This window comes from Orbicella faveolata, unplaced genomic scaffold, assembly GCF_042242905.1.
Source record: "Orbicella faveolata isolate gen_17 unplaced genomic scaffold, um_ofav_v1 contig_2, whole genome shotgun sequence".
Lineage (NCBI taxonomy): Eukaryota > Metazoa > Cnidaria > Anthozoa > Scleractinia > Merulinidae > Orbicella > Orbicella faveolata.
The window spans coordinates 11955320-11969708 of NW_028301547.1; the positions used below are offsets into that span (position 1 = coordinate 11955320).

The window sequence follows — 14389 nt, forward strand, 5'->3', positions numbered from 1 at the left end:
TATATGCTTTAGTCTCTTTCTTAAAAGGCGTGAAGGAAAAACATAAACAAGCCACTGAAGAGAAACTAAAAGTTTTTTACTATTTGAACTCTGACGAAAGGAGAAGTTTGAAATCATCAGAAAACGTTACTTTGTTTGATACATACAATAATAGGTTACGTTAGTTCTATACAAAAATGAACACTACACTTTGCCCTAAGCGAAGAAAAGCATTTTGTTTATAGGACACAAAACATGCGCATGGCTCATGCGGACATGATATCCCCTGGAGACACGATGCCAGAGTGCATGCCTCCTGCATGCATGATCCTGTGTGTAATGTACATGCATCTTACAACTAGTATGTAGTTGACACTCATGCAGACTAATCTTTTTTTCTAAAAAAAATAGTACCACAAGGAAAGCATGGGGTTTTATGAAAAAAATATATACCTTTGTGGTATCAACAAATAACTAACATAGGCATGATGTAATGATATAATAATAATAATAATAATAATAACAATAATAATTATTATTATTATCATAATTATAATAATATAATATGTTTTACATAGTGCACACATGTACATTTTCTTCACCAAGAGATAAACTTGCCTGAATATCGTGTAGATGTTGTTAAAAGCCAGTGCAGCACCAAGTCGTTTTGCCGCACTAGGATGGAGAGCCAGACTGTAGAGTCGCTTTAACAAAGACTTGATATTTATTGGGCTCTTTTCAAGTTGCTAATGATAACAAATAAAACAGCTATCTTGTAATCAAATAATGACACAGTTGCTGTTTAATTAACACACACTCATTACCACCTGGTATAATGCAGTACTTTGCTGGCAGAGTGTTACCACCTACTGATTACATTACCAGCTTTGATTAGAACTAATTCACTCATACAGTCTGGGTGTGTGCACATTTTACAGATGAGCTGAACTTGTGCAACCTCCAATTCAAAGACATTTTCTAAAAACTAAGTCTTACCACAAAGACACCTACTAAAAAATGTCCTTTAATCCTTTGTGAAATTCTCTGTTATACACCTAAAACTGCAAGTGGTAAACATTTGATCTTAGCAACACTTTAAAACTCAGATGCTATCACTCAGTTTGCAAAGAGTTGGTTGCTTTTGGGTGGCCTTCATTGGAGCAGCCACAATGCACTGGGACAACTTTACATAGCATTTTCAGTTTTGGACTTTGAATGTCACCTGCACACAGTTGAAAACCTTATAACCTGACAAACCTTTTCAATTGTCTGTTTTATTGACCACTGGAGGAATTCCCGCACACACTGGGCACTGAAGTCTCGTAATGCAGTGTTATCATGGTGGATTATACCATCCTATCAAATTAAAATTTAATCTTTATTTTCTTGATATATAATCATGTACATATAACTGTATAGTGTTGTAATTCATATATTTTCCTTGTATATTTCCAATGCTTGGGAACTTCAAGAGCTTCCTGATCAAGTGTAAAATTGCCTCTGTTATAAAACAAGGATACTACCATAGAAGCTCATGGCCACCTGGCACATGTATAAACCTCAGTATACATTAACTTTTCTAGGCAAGAATATCAAGTTGTGACTAAAATAAACTGGATAAGAAAACTATCAAATCCTACCAGAATTGCATCTAACAGAGCCATGGTCTCCAGGCTCTCATACTTTCTGTTGTTGGTAAACCAGTGAATAAGCTGGAAAACTAATGGCTTGAAAAGCTGCTCAGACACCTACACAAAAAGTGGCAAGTGACAAGAATAACATAACTGATAATCCATCGAATATTTTCGTTTGCACACCATTGCTGTGAAGCTAAAACTGGGAATATCCGAGTCAAAAGATCATGCTTGTTGTAAAAAAATATTTGAAAGGTAATAAACACAATAGCCCGCAATTGACTTTAAAAACATGTTGTGATATTTGTCCTTGAACATTATCTGTTCTTTGAAGTTCACAGTTTCCCTCGACCTCTCGACCTTAAGCCTCACTCTTGCAAAACTGTTGATTCTCTGACGGGATCATGTCTGTGGGCAAAATTAAAACCAAACATATTTTTGCACCAAATAGAGGCTATTGCATGTTTATGTACATGTATAACCAGGGGTGTCAATGACATTAGTTATAAGCGGCCACTGAAGGTGTAATAGACGGCTGTGACCACTAAAGGGGCCGTGAGGCCCCTTAACCCTAGGGGGGTCTGGGGGCATGTCCCCCCCAGAAAAATTTGGAATCTAAAAGCTCAGAAATGCACTTTCCAGCATTCTGGGCATCAAAAAGCACGCTGTTGATGGGTATTTTTATTGACCACAAAGCAGGATTAAAAGCTAACTCCAGATCTGTTCTTCCTTTTAATGAAAATAACCATTTTGAAAGTACACTATTATAAATATGCTAGCTGTAAAAAAAACAAACCTGCCTCTTAAAAACACATGATCTGCTTGCCCTAGATGACTCCCAGTGGGCTGCTTGCCCATTATTGGCAGCTTAGTGGTTCACAGTTCATCATACAATGAATTTTCAGGTTACTTTGATGTCAAAGGACAACCATTTAAGTGTGTACTGTGAGCTTAGAAGATCAGCCTTTTCTTACTGAACAAAAATTTGTTTGCTAAAAACTGGAAAATACGGCACCCAATATTTTGATTAAAAGTGGACTCTGTCACATGAGAGCTCTGTGCTAAGCTTTGTGTGCTGTATTGCTACTGTACTTCTAGCTACATGTACTGTATAACTTAGTTGTTATTAGAATCTATTAGCTGAATATTATTTACCAATGAATATTATTGATAATAATCAGAACATAAGGACTTTTGTCAGTTTATCATTCAATTACTTGCTCCCCTGAAATGTCATTGGCTTATCTCTAAACTTTAAGCCCCAGGCATCAAATGACACTACTACATACAAAAAAATTAATACATGTGGACAACATTTCCCCCTTGATTTAAGCTCATTCAGTCGACACATTAGGATGAAGAAATAAATTTCATGGTCCTTGTGCAAAATTTAACTACTTTGAGTTATTCCCATTGTGTCACAATTTTTTGGACCTAGAGTATCATGAAGATCCACGAAGATGATCAACATCAGAGGTCAAGAAAAGGACGGAAAAATACAGAAAAATTAATGGTGTCACGTCTGCCACGGTCTATTAATCTTTATTAATACTCTATGTACTTCAAATGAATGAAATCCTTCACTTATCACAGAAATCTAATTGGTAAATCACAAGTCACGTACTTGTATAATAGCAAATGATGCATCATGTTGTGATGTCCTGTCCTGCATCACGCAGCTAATTTGGTCTCAATCGTGCATCACCCTGCTAACTTTGGGGCCATCATGCGTCACACAAAACCCTTTGCCACTCTCCACTGTTGCATGATCTGGCTTAATCTACACAATAGCAAGCTATGCTTACCTGTTCCACGTCGCATGCTAACTGCAGGAGAGTAGGAAATACATGCTTCCATAACTTTTCCATTGGACTCTACAATTTAATTACCAATAGAGCAAATAAACACTAGGTACATTTTATCTTGTTTTAATTTAGTTTGCTCAACCTCAAACTTAAACAGATAGAAGCATAATCCAATAAATGGAGAAGTTCCTAGCAGAATTTTGTGTAACCAATAAAAAACACTTTGTTACATGTATTGAAAGGGGCCCTGCTGGTAATTAAAAGGTCAATTTTACGTACACTCCATGCATACAGATCAAATATTTTCTTAGTGTAAACTAATAAATGTCTTCAATGAAAGCAACATCTCCAGTGTCTCCCCTTAAAATTTAACTTAAATAGTTTTATGTTGGTATATGCAAGCCACATAAAGCAAATGCAGTCAGCAGTCAACCCCCATTTGCACACGTGACCTGTGGGTGACCTCAGGAGCTTGCAGCCTACATACATGTATGTTTCATGTTGTTTTGCAGCTGATTTAGATCATTTAAGTGTTGTCCTGATCCTTACAGATCTCTGGCTGAAGATATATAAGTAACAGCTTATTTCTCTGTAATCATTGAGGATTCTTGTTCCCGGCCCTCCCGCCCTTGTGGTTTATGGGTTTAGGTACATGTAAGTAAAGGGTAAGGTACATGTAAGTATTTCTCCACTGGAGTCTGTTTAGTGTGATGGCGCCAGGTGGTGGTTGCATGCAGGGGTGGTTCCTGCTTGCAGGGTTGCAATGGATACCTCCCTGCTGACCTTTGAGGCACCAGTTCCCAAACTCATCTATTGGCAACGATTTTAAGTACATAATCAACAGATTGTCATGAAATTGGCAATTATTTCACTTCTGTAATATTATCAAAATTCAGAGTATCAGAATTTTGACACAGTTATCAAATTACGTTACTTCCAAACTTCACACAATGGCTTTTGTGAATCCTTTAAAACAGTCCTGACCTTCTTGGTCCCTTGAGGCTGTGTGACACTTTTACCAAGCATGTAGAGGACAAGAGAGTGAAGAGATTCACAGGCTGCAACCTGTAAATGTCATGACAAAGATCCAATACTGCCATAGCCATTTTGCAAACAGAAAACCACTACTATGCAAATACAGCTATCAATTTGCAGACATTTGTCACATAACTATGTCAGGCACAGTATGCAGGAACTTTGCGAAACCATGCTACCTCATCTTATCAATCATACAATGCATGATCAAATTTGTCAACTGGTATTGATTGATTTAGTTTATTTTTTCGGAACTTATTATTATAATTCTAGCTATCTTCTTTACAACTTGATGTAATGGAGTATTTTTTTATAAAGTTAAAAAAAAATTAGCTTTCTCAAACAAAGCTAATAAAAACCTTGAAACTGTAATTATATATAATACCTTATTACATGTACATGTATATAACGTGCAAGATTACATAAACATCACTTGCCTTTGTTTGTCTATCACTAGATGTTGTTGCAAGTTCTACAACTCGTGGCAACAATGGATCTGCAAAGATAAGCATAACTTTCTCAGTGGCACTCCCAAATATTAATTTTCGTTCCCAACTGCTGTAGAGTAAATCTGAAAAATCAACGGCTCAATTATCTGTCTTACCTGTAACATAATATGGTGAAATCTGTATTAAGTGGACCCCATATTAATAGCCCCTTTGTATCAAGGGACATCAGCCTCAATAAGTCACATCCAGACCATATAGATCTAAGATTTTTTTGGTGAATTCATTTCTTTTAAAGGGCATCATGAAAACACCTGTGATGTGTTTATGGATTTCTGAATGGGAGAGACATTGTGAAACTATCCCTTTTTTGCAGAAAGCGAGTGGTCCAATTGACCCAATCAATGATGGAAAGACCGTTTCCTCCTGCAGAACTTGAGTATAAGTGATGCTAACTTTGGTCAAAGGTGATGATGTCAGAGGTGTAACAAAGGCTCGTCATAGCCAGTTACAGTTGGCACGGGTGTCAATGGGTTAATGTTGTTGAAAATGGGATAAACTCTGGCTGCATGAAACACTTACTGTACAACTTGACTATGATCAATAGAATTGGAATAACCAATTTCCCCACGGCAAATAACTACTAACTTGAAACAGAAGGCAATATGTTGATCATGAATTTTTAGTTGGTCATAGATATATATATGGTGGCTCTTAAATGGGCCATTTTTTGTTCTGCATCATGCCATGTCAACATACGCCTGCTACACTTTGTAGGATAATTTTTATACTATTAAAAGAAAAAAATAAAATCCAGTTTGGGTTAAAAATGTTTAAGAACAAGTGCCATATCCTGTGACTAAGCTGGGAAATTAAGAAACCACAATCACGTCAAATCCCTAGAGGCATTTGCCTCGTCTATTACTATCAGAGCTATCTCAAAACTGGTTATGTGAGGCAGTACTAAGTTCAAAAAATATAATTTCATGGGGAACGTTTTCACCTCGTACACCAAATATAAAATCACTAGCTCAAGTCTCTTCCTGATTTGATGCTCCGTTTTGTCACATCCAAAAAAATGTACAGACAACCACACAAAAACGTCTCTGCAACATCTCTACCATGAGGCCTTAATTTGCATGTCACATGACCTCCATGAGGCTAGACTAATTTGCATATTTCACAATTCCAGACACCCTCCACCCATTTAAGTGTATATAACTTAACAGCTTAAATGTCAATCTAATCGTCCTTAAATCCCTGCTCAACAATGTTCCTGATCTGATCATTAGCAATCTGTTTGGTTTGTCGATTTGGTCCTACCCATGAACCGTTCCATCTTTGCCAGTAATCTTGCTCACTACTTGCCCCAGCTTCCACATTGCGCTATCCTTTGTTTCACCCTTTAACAACACCACTGCCCCTGTGTTTGGTATCTTCACAGTGTTCCCTTCAGACTGCTGTTGCTTTTCTTCTAGGGCGCGAATATACTCCTTCATGAATCTCTTCTGGAGGTACTGTTTGCTTTTCTCCAGAAATCTCATACGCTTAGTGACTTCTCTTCTCCAATCTTCTCCAGGTCTTCTTTTAAGATAGGGATTGCTTCCCCTCTCAGTAGGGTATTTGGGGTAAGCACTGGTTTCTCAAACTCTTCACCTTGATAAAGGAGTGGCCTGTTGTTCATGGTCATCTCAGCATCTGGCAAGACTTCCTCTAGCTCTAGGAAGGTTAGCAGGCTTTGGCCAATCACCTTCGATAGACTTCTCTTCATGATGCCAATAAGGTGTTCAAAGAAGCCTCCCCACCATGGTGCACGCGGGTCAAGTTAAATTTCCATTTTATCTCCAAAACTCCCATATAATTTGCCAGATGCTGGTCTTTCTTCAGCTTCAATAGCCATTTTCCAGAGGCAACAAATGTCTTTCCATTGTCACTCACAATGGTCTGAGGGCAGCCTCTCCTGGCAACAAATACCTTTGGTGCTCTCTGGAATTCTTGAGCAGACAGGTCACGACATAACTTGAGATGTACTGCATGAGTACTAGCGCAGGTGAATAGTGCAATGTGTCCCTTTAAAGTAGATTTCTTAATCTTGTAGTAGACAGGCCCAGCAAAATCCACCCCTGTAACAGCAAAAGGGTTTGACAGTTCAGTTCTGAAAACTGGCAGAATAGAATCTGATCTATGCAATGTTGAAATTGGTTTCTTCCAGTAACGCCTGCAAATGTTACAATTGCAGATCACTTTCTTTGGGAGTGACCTCAGTTTTGGTTTCCAATACTTTTCTCTCATACGGCACATGGTTGTCGACACTCCCCCATGCAGCATCTGCTCATGGACTTGTTGAATGATTAAGGTAGCCAGCGTGCATTTCTTGGTAGAAAGACAGGATGATAATGGAGAACTCTGCCAACACATCTCAATACTCCTTTCTCGCCCTTGCTCAACCCTACGTCTGACTTTGATGCTTGTGCGACTTGCAACTGAATGATCCAGAACTTCTCTGCTGCCTGGAGTTCTTCAGTCATTAGTGGCCCTTTCTGCTTCTTCAAAGATATGAATCGTTTGACGAAGGCAGTTACTCCTAGAAGCTGGTCTCATTAGCTTCTTCTGTTTCTTTCACTAGGAGCTGTTTCTCATACTTGGGTTTCACCCTTTACTTGTCATTCTCTGGGCTCTTGGACACTTCAGGTTGATTTGGCCATGTGTCTTGAGCACTTAGCCACGGCTTCCTTGATTGCTAGGGTTGTCACCAGTTGGAGCATGACGCCACTGTAAATACTCCTTGTCCTGGATAGCCTTGGTTCTATTACGCACAAACTGAGACCAGGTTCCATGACCCTTAATCCAATAAAGCACTGTCACACTGTCGACCCAACAGTGATATCCATCGATGTGCTGATCTTTCAAGACTTCCTTCACATGATGTATCAATCTGCTCAGGGTATGTGCTGCAACAAGTTCCAAGCAGGGAATTGACTGATCTCTTGGTGCTATCCTTGACTTTGCCACAAGCAGATTCTGGCAAAGTGGTGCAGTGGCGTAAGGGTGTATACAGCTACTGGAACAGCCAACTTGCTGGCATCTGCAAATCCATGCAGGATCACTTTGGTCAGGCCTGCACCCACGACACCGTGGGGAATGGTTACATTAGGACACTTCTTCCTATCATTCAGCCACTTAGGGTTTACATATGTCATCTGGTACTTCTTCATCCCACTTTAGTTTCCTTAGTCAAATTTTACTGTACAGTATCTTTCCCACAATGACAACAGGTGCGGCAATTCCAAGCAGGTCAAGGATACTGTTGATAGTGGATAACATCTTTCTCTTTGTCAATGGGCCATCCTCAACACCTTTCAAAGTTTTTTTTTTTTTTTTTTAAAGTAAAACCAGTGAGCAGCACGTCTGCAAACTACTTGAGTTGTAAAACTTGTTTATTTTCTCCTACGCGTTTTGTGTGACTAGCGCACACTTCTTCAGGGAGTTTAACAATACAATCAAGTATACCTGTATATATACCTAGATACAATTCTGCATTTCGCAAAAAACGACACCTGCGGATTTGCGTATACAAACCGCTTGGTAATGCGTCTAGGAAACAGGCGTAAAAATATTATTAAGGTGTGACATATTTTAAGTGTGACATAACTATTTGGGGCCCACAGTTTTATTTCAAATAGTCATACCACAACAGGCGAAGGGCGTCTCTATCCTCTGGACTGATTTTGATTCGAAGAAAAGCCTTCTGATTGTCTCCTGTAACACAGAAAGGTTTCACTCTGTTTCTGAGCAGGATGTCAATGATCACTGGCTGTAAGGGTGGACCAACCTCCAGACAGTCATTCAATGACGGTGACTGCAGGTTTTGCTTTGCTGAACAATCATACACTATCCTCATCTCTGTAGACTCTGCTTCATCTCTAATCACCGCTTGATGTGGGATGTAGTGAATCGCATTCCCTGTGGGTACCTAAGGTACCAGCTCCAAAATTCGTTCTTCCAACTGTTGTTCCATAACTGTGTGATACTCTTCAAGTTTTTGCATCCTTTCTAGTTTTTGGGTGGTACTCTGCAACCTTCTCAATGTCAGTTCCTTGTTTGACAGTAAAGGAGCATGACCTGACTTCCAGGGTAACCTTGTTGAATATGTTCCATCATTCAAACGTTGCAACTGACTTTTGAAATCTTCCTGGAACAAACCCTGCACAACAGCTTCATCTGATAGTCCTAGGACTTCCTGCAAACACATCTGCTTGAATTCATCTCGGCTTGACTTCAAAAAGACACAAGGTGGAGACTTTGGTGGCTGTCATAAGTTCCCCCGGACATCAGCAATTTGTCTTCCCTTTTTGGATGACTGTCTTTGTTCCCAGGTACAGTATCGACTGAAGCCGGTGGGCTGGATTCCACTAAGGGTAGGGTGTTTTGGTCTGTATACTTCCTTAAATTTTCAACTAGCTCCTCAAGTCCCCATTCTTCCTAGTCATCATCCTTTTGGGCCATAACCTCTCTAACAGGACCCAATTTGTCCATTATACTGTACACATAACTCTGGGCACCCTCTAGTATCTTCATTGTAGCTAAGATTCATACTGTCTTAGACAACTGTGTGTAAAACTCATGTACCTCTTTGATTTTGTGAACACTGCTTATCTTTGGCAAGGCTTCTAAATCCTTGATTAAGGCCTTATGGACCTTTTCCAAAGGTCATTTCAAGAATCTTCTTTGCTTCATTATAGCCTTCAGGGGTGTGTGGCAGCCCAAGGATGTCCTTTTTCGGTTTCCCCTTAACTAATTCTAGCACATAATTAAATTTACTCATCTCAGAAATCTTTGAGCTACCCACTTCCACAACGAACTGGTTCCAGAATCGAAGCCAGTACTTACAGTCCCCATAGAATGGTGTTATTGTGTACTTCTGCAACTTCACTGCTTGAGGCTTGGCCATTTCTTGCTCAACCTTCTTCTTCTCCAGTTCCATTTCGAGCTCAAGCTTCTTTTCAAACCAATCTTCCTCCTGTCTTTGCAACTCCTGTTTCTCCAGTTTGCATAATTCATCCTAAGTCTGCTTCTCAACTCGTGAATAGGTACAAAATCTTCCCTGGGAGTGTGTGACTAGCCCTTTACCTCTTCAAATGATTTTTCCGCCTCCAACATGGCATCCTTGACAAGATTTGCCGAAGCCTCTAGGGTCTTGTTTACATCGCATATCTTTTCATAAGCTGATAACAAATCCTCCTTCACACTGGTATTGACCGTTTCCTTGATCTCGTTGACATGGTAGGTTGCTTTATTTAATTCCTTCACATACATGTACTATAGTTCTGTTCAGCGATGTCCACCATGTTTATATTTTCCATTCGGTTGCTCAATATTTGTTTATCCATTTTATTCCAATTTTGTGTGGTCAATGTCCTGGCAGGGTCACCACTTTTGGTGTGGGGATGTTTTCACCCGGTACACCAAATATAAAATCACTAGTTCTAGTCACTTCCTGATTTAATGCTCCGTTTTGTCACATTCAAAAAATGTACAGACAACCACAAAAAAGACGTCTCCACAATGTCTCTACCATGAGGCCCTAATTTGCATATCACATGAACTCCACAAGGCTAGACTAATTTGCATATTTCACAATTCCGAACAATTTAAATAGATGCAAAATAATTTGCATCTAATACTAATTACAGTGTACTATAAATCCACTAGTGTTCTATCACGAATGTCATTGCTGACTGGCTAAGCTACTCACTATCTATTCTGTTGTAGATAGTGAGCAGCCTAGTAGTATGTGGTTGGTAATGAACTTTGCATTTTTGAAGTGTCCGTGAAGAGGATTTAGATAAGTTTTAAATGACTAGTAGATTTATACTAAAACAATTAGATTATTCGCTTTCGATTTCTATGCATGACAGTTGTCTCGGACTGGACCCTCTCAACCAGTATCACACGTTAGAAATCTTGAACTCATAATCTGATGGTTTAATGAAATGGAGCCTATGCATACAAAAATAAAGAAAGCTTTTCAGCAATTCATTTTTTCAGGTAGAGATGTATTTAAAAAGAAATTGCTTCCATAAATAAAAATCTTTTTAAACTGATGACTATACTGTAGCTTGTAGAAGTGGAGACATTGAGACACACTGCTTATGCCCAAAACGCAGTGTTTGTCTTTGAGTACGCAGCGTTGATTTCACAAATACAACCTTAAAAAACTGCGTTAAATGATTTCACCGTCTTACTTTCATGATTCTTGGGTTTGTTAGAACAGAACCCACTACATTTGCAACTACTGGTATGTTCTACTTTTGCCCAAACCATGTTATTTGTCTTTTGAGTCTGCAGTGTAGATGTCAGACACCAAAGAAAAAAAAATGAGTCCTATGTCTCCAGCAGTGCTTTCGATTCCTTTAAAAAACCGGAGTTAATATATAGACTTGGCCAAGCCTAAAAGCGGAGCGAGCTCCTGGGCTGGGTTGTCCAAAGGCCAATTGAGCTAACCCAGGATAAGACAGAATTTTGATTTGAGTTTTGTATTTGATTTGCCGTATTTTGACTCACCCTATGGGCTCGTCAAAATATGGCACAACTAGGCACAACCTAGGTGATGAACCGTGAGGGCCTGGGTCTAATTAAGTTATTCCTAGGAATATGAACAATTATCCCCTGATGTCCCTTCCACTCACCCGCAGACAACATCGACCACCAGCAAATCTGTTTGGGCATCTTTATTGAATAAGCAAGAGGCCCTGAGGCCTTGAGAGGAGACCCCAAACCAAGAAGAGGCCCAAACAAGATTTGCAGGAGAAAGATGAAGAGGGAGAGGAGAAGGAAAAAGGGAAAAGGAAAAAAGAAAAAGAAAAGGAACTGAACAAAAAATATATACATATGTGACAGATCAATCATTCTGAATGAAACAAAGAAACTACGTATCCAAGTATAGACAAAATACGGAAGCACGGGAATAACAAATCAGCGAATGAAAAAAAGAAAATGAGAATACAGAAATTGAACTAGAACGACTGAATTTGCTGAGACATGACGTGAGACAGCACAAGTCTGTCTGCCAAAGACAGTGTCAAATACAGCATGTAGGCATCAGATTTCCAATCGCCTTGGACTTTGATGAGCTCAGAGGGAATCCCGCATTGAAATGCAATGGTGGCACCCCCGTGGTGCAGGCTTTGACCAGAGAAGTCCTGTGGATCAAGAGACACCAGACAGGCCAAATGCTTGATGTTATTGTTCAAGGATGTTGCTGAGATGCAGTCATGCTGATGTGAAGAAGTGGTGTAAGTGAACAACAAGTAAAAATATACAGCGATACTACACACCAAAACATCTAATAGGAGATTTATTATCCAACTTCTGTAGTCAACAAATTTAGTGCAATAGGGAGAGTGTGACAGTTTTGCGTGACACCCGCCATCAAAAACATACGATTGGGTGATGAGAAGTCAACTTGTCAAACAAGTTTGTCTCCAAGTTCAACTGATTTTATTTCGAACATGGTCTTCCACACTTTACAGTTTAGGATACTCAAAATATAAGCAATAATGACAATTGTTTGAATGAAAACGGTCATTTCTCAATGCAAATGAATTGAACTGAAGATGTACAGTGTATTTAGGTTGAAATCTAGCAAACGCGAAAGTGCAACGAAAAACTTGATCAAGTTGTTTTCAGCTAAGCTTAAATGTCATCTTCACCATCGGATTCAATCACATGTTGACACCGTTTTGCTGCAGCAAGTTTAATTCCTGCACAATTACGCTGAACTCAAATGGTATATTTGAGTTTGTATGTGCACTAGAAGTAAATTACTAAACAAATCCTAAGTTAGTAACATCCATGTCAAATGATTTTTTTTTATCTAACTTCTATAAATCCTAGGCTTTCTAAAGAGAGAAATCTCTTCAAGCCATTAATTTAAGCTAAACCAATGAAATTTTGAAATTTCCATTTGTTTACATTTGTCACAACAACAAGAATAATAACAACAATAACAATCTTGATCAATAACGATTTCTTAAAACATAAGCAGGCAAATATTCTCAAGGTAGGCCATATAGGTGTGCAAGTGAAGAAACATAAGGAACAACTTGCTATGCGCCCAATTCTCTCTGCTACGCAAACTTATAACTATACGTTGGCCAAGTGGCTGGATGAAAAATTGAAACCACTCTCATGCAATCAGTACACGGTCACAGATACCTTTCAGTTTGTCAACGAAGTACAGAGCCTTGAGATCAACAGAGGTGATATTCTAGTATCCTACGATGTCACCTCCTTATTTACCAATGTACCACTGGATGAGACTATCCAGATTTTAGCTGACAAGGCTTTCAATGATGATTGGTTTAACAAGACCCAAGAACTGAACCTGTCCAGAGACCAGCTGATTAAACTACTCAATGCAGCCACTAAGAACCAACTCTTTCAGTTCAACGGAAATCTCTATGAGAAAACAGATGGCATTGCAATGGGATCTCCTCTTGGTTGTCTGCTCACCAATGTTTTTACATGCTGCATTGAAGATAAACTTGATCAAGATGGCAAATTGCCCTCCTATTATCAACGATATGTGGATGTCACTTTTACCATCATGCCTGATATAGCATCAGCCGGAATTTTTCTTGACACCCTAAACCACTGCCACCCATCAGCAAAGTTTACTATGGAGGTGGAAAGGAATGTCTTGCTTCCTTTCATCAGTGTTGAGCTGTTAAACTTAGCTCCCAGAATCATGCCCAAGGTCTACATAAAACCAACTAATACGGGTCTCTTACTCTACTACCAGAGCCACATGGATAATCGGTACAAGCACAGTCTAATTACCACCATGTCAGGTTGAGCTTTCCGCACATCTTCCAACTGGTTGTACTTCTCACAAGGATGCAATTGACTTGAGACTGTATTCTTAAAGCTTAAGTACCTGAGGCACTTATTCCATTTGGCTGTCAAACAATTCGTAGATTCCAAGGTAGCAGACCTATACCCAGCCTGTTTTATGAAGCTAGATTAGGTGTAGAAATTTTCATAGAGCTCTACAACTCTACTTACTACTACTTAGCTTCTTTGTGCCTCGTGGCACATAAGGCCTCTACAACTCTACAGTAGTATTTTGAATGTTTAAGCTCTGTTTCTCTTGGATATGCGTAAACCGTAGAGGTGTAGTGGTGTATAGTTATTGTAGCAAATATTATATTGCTTAGGGAATGTTGAATGTTATTACAGATTGTAGTGTTTTAATAATTGTTTTCAATTTACAATTCTGTATTGAGTTTACCCTGATTATGCTCTATGCTAATGTTCTTCCATCTATGGTAAATGTGCTACGCTCTTAAAGTCTTACACTCCATGTTCCACCATCTACGCTCTACACTCTACGTATTTACGAGTTTATCAGTTCAAGAACTTTTGACTACTCTCTACACTAGCTTAGAGGCTTAAAAAACCAGTATAGTGTTAAAAAATATTGGTTTGC

General features: G+C 39.0%; 1 protein-coding gene across 2 annotated transcripts in view; it reads right to left on the minus strand.

The window, feature by feature from the left end:
• Window positions 1–14389, minus strand: part of LOC110046028 (DNA-dependent protein kinase catalytic subunit-like) — a 290155-nt gene that overhangs the window by 100431 nt on the left and 175335 nt on the right. For both annotated transcript variants that reach the window (XM_089289604.1, XM_089289605.1), the window contains 6 exons: window positions 4891–4949; window positions 4403–4483; window positions 3419–3487; window positions 1620–1727; window positions 1237–1335; window positions 598–725 (listed from right to left, as the gene is read on the minus strand). In XM_089289604.1, coding sequence (XP_089145730.1) covers window positions 598–725; window positions 1237–1335; window positions 1620–1727; window positions 3419–3487; window positions 4403–4483; window positions 4891–4949 — 544 coding nt within the window. The remainder of the gene's footprint in view (window positions 1–597; window positions 726–1236; window positions 1336–1619; window positions 1728–3418; window positions 3488–4402; window positions 4484–4890; window positions 4950–14389) is intronic.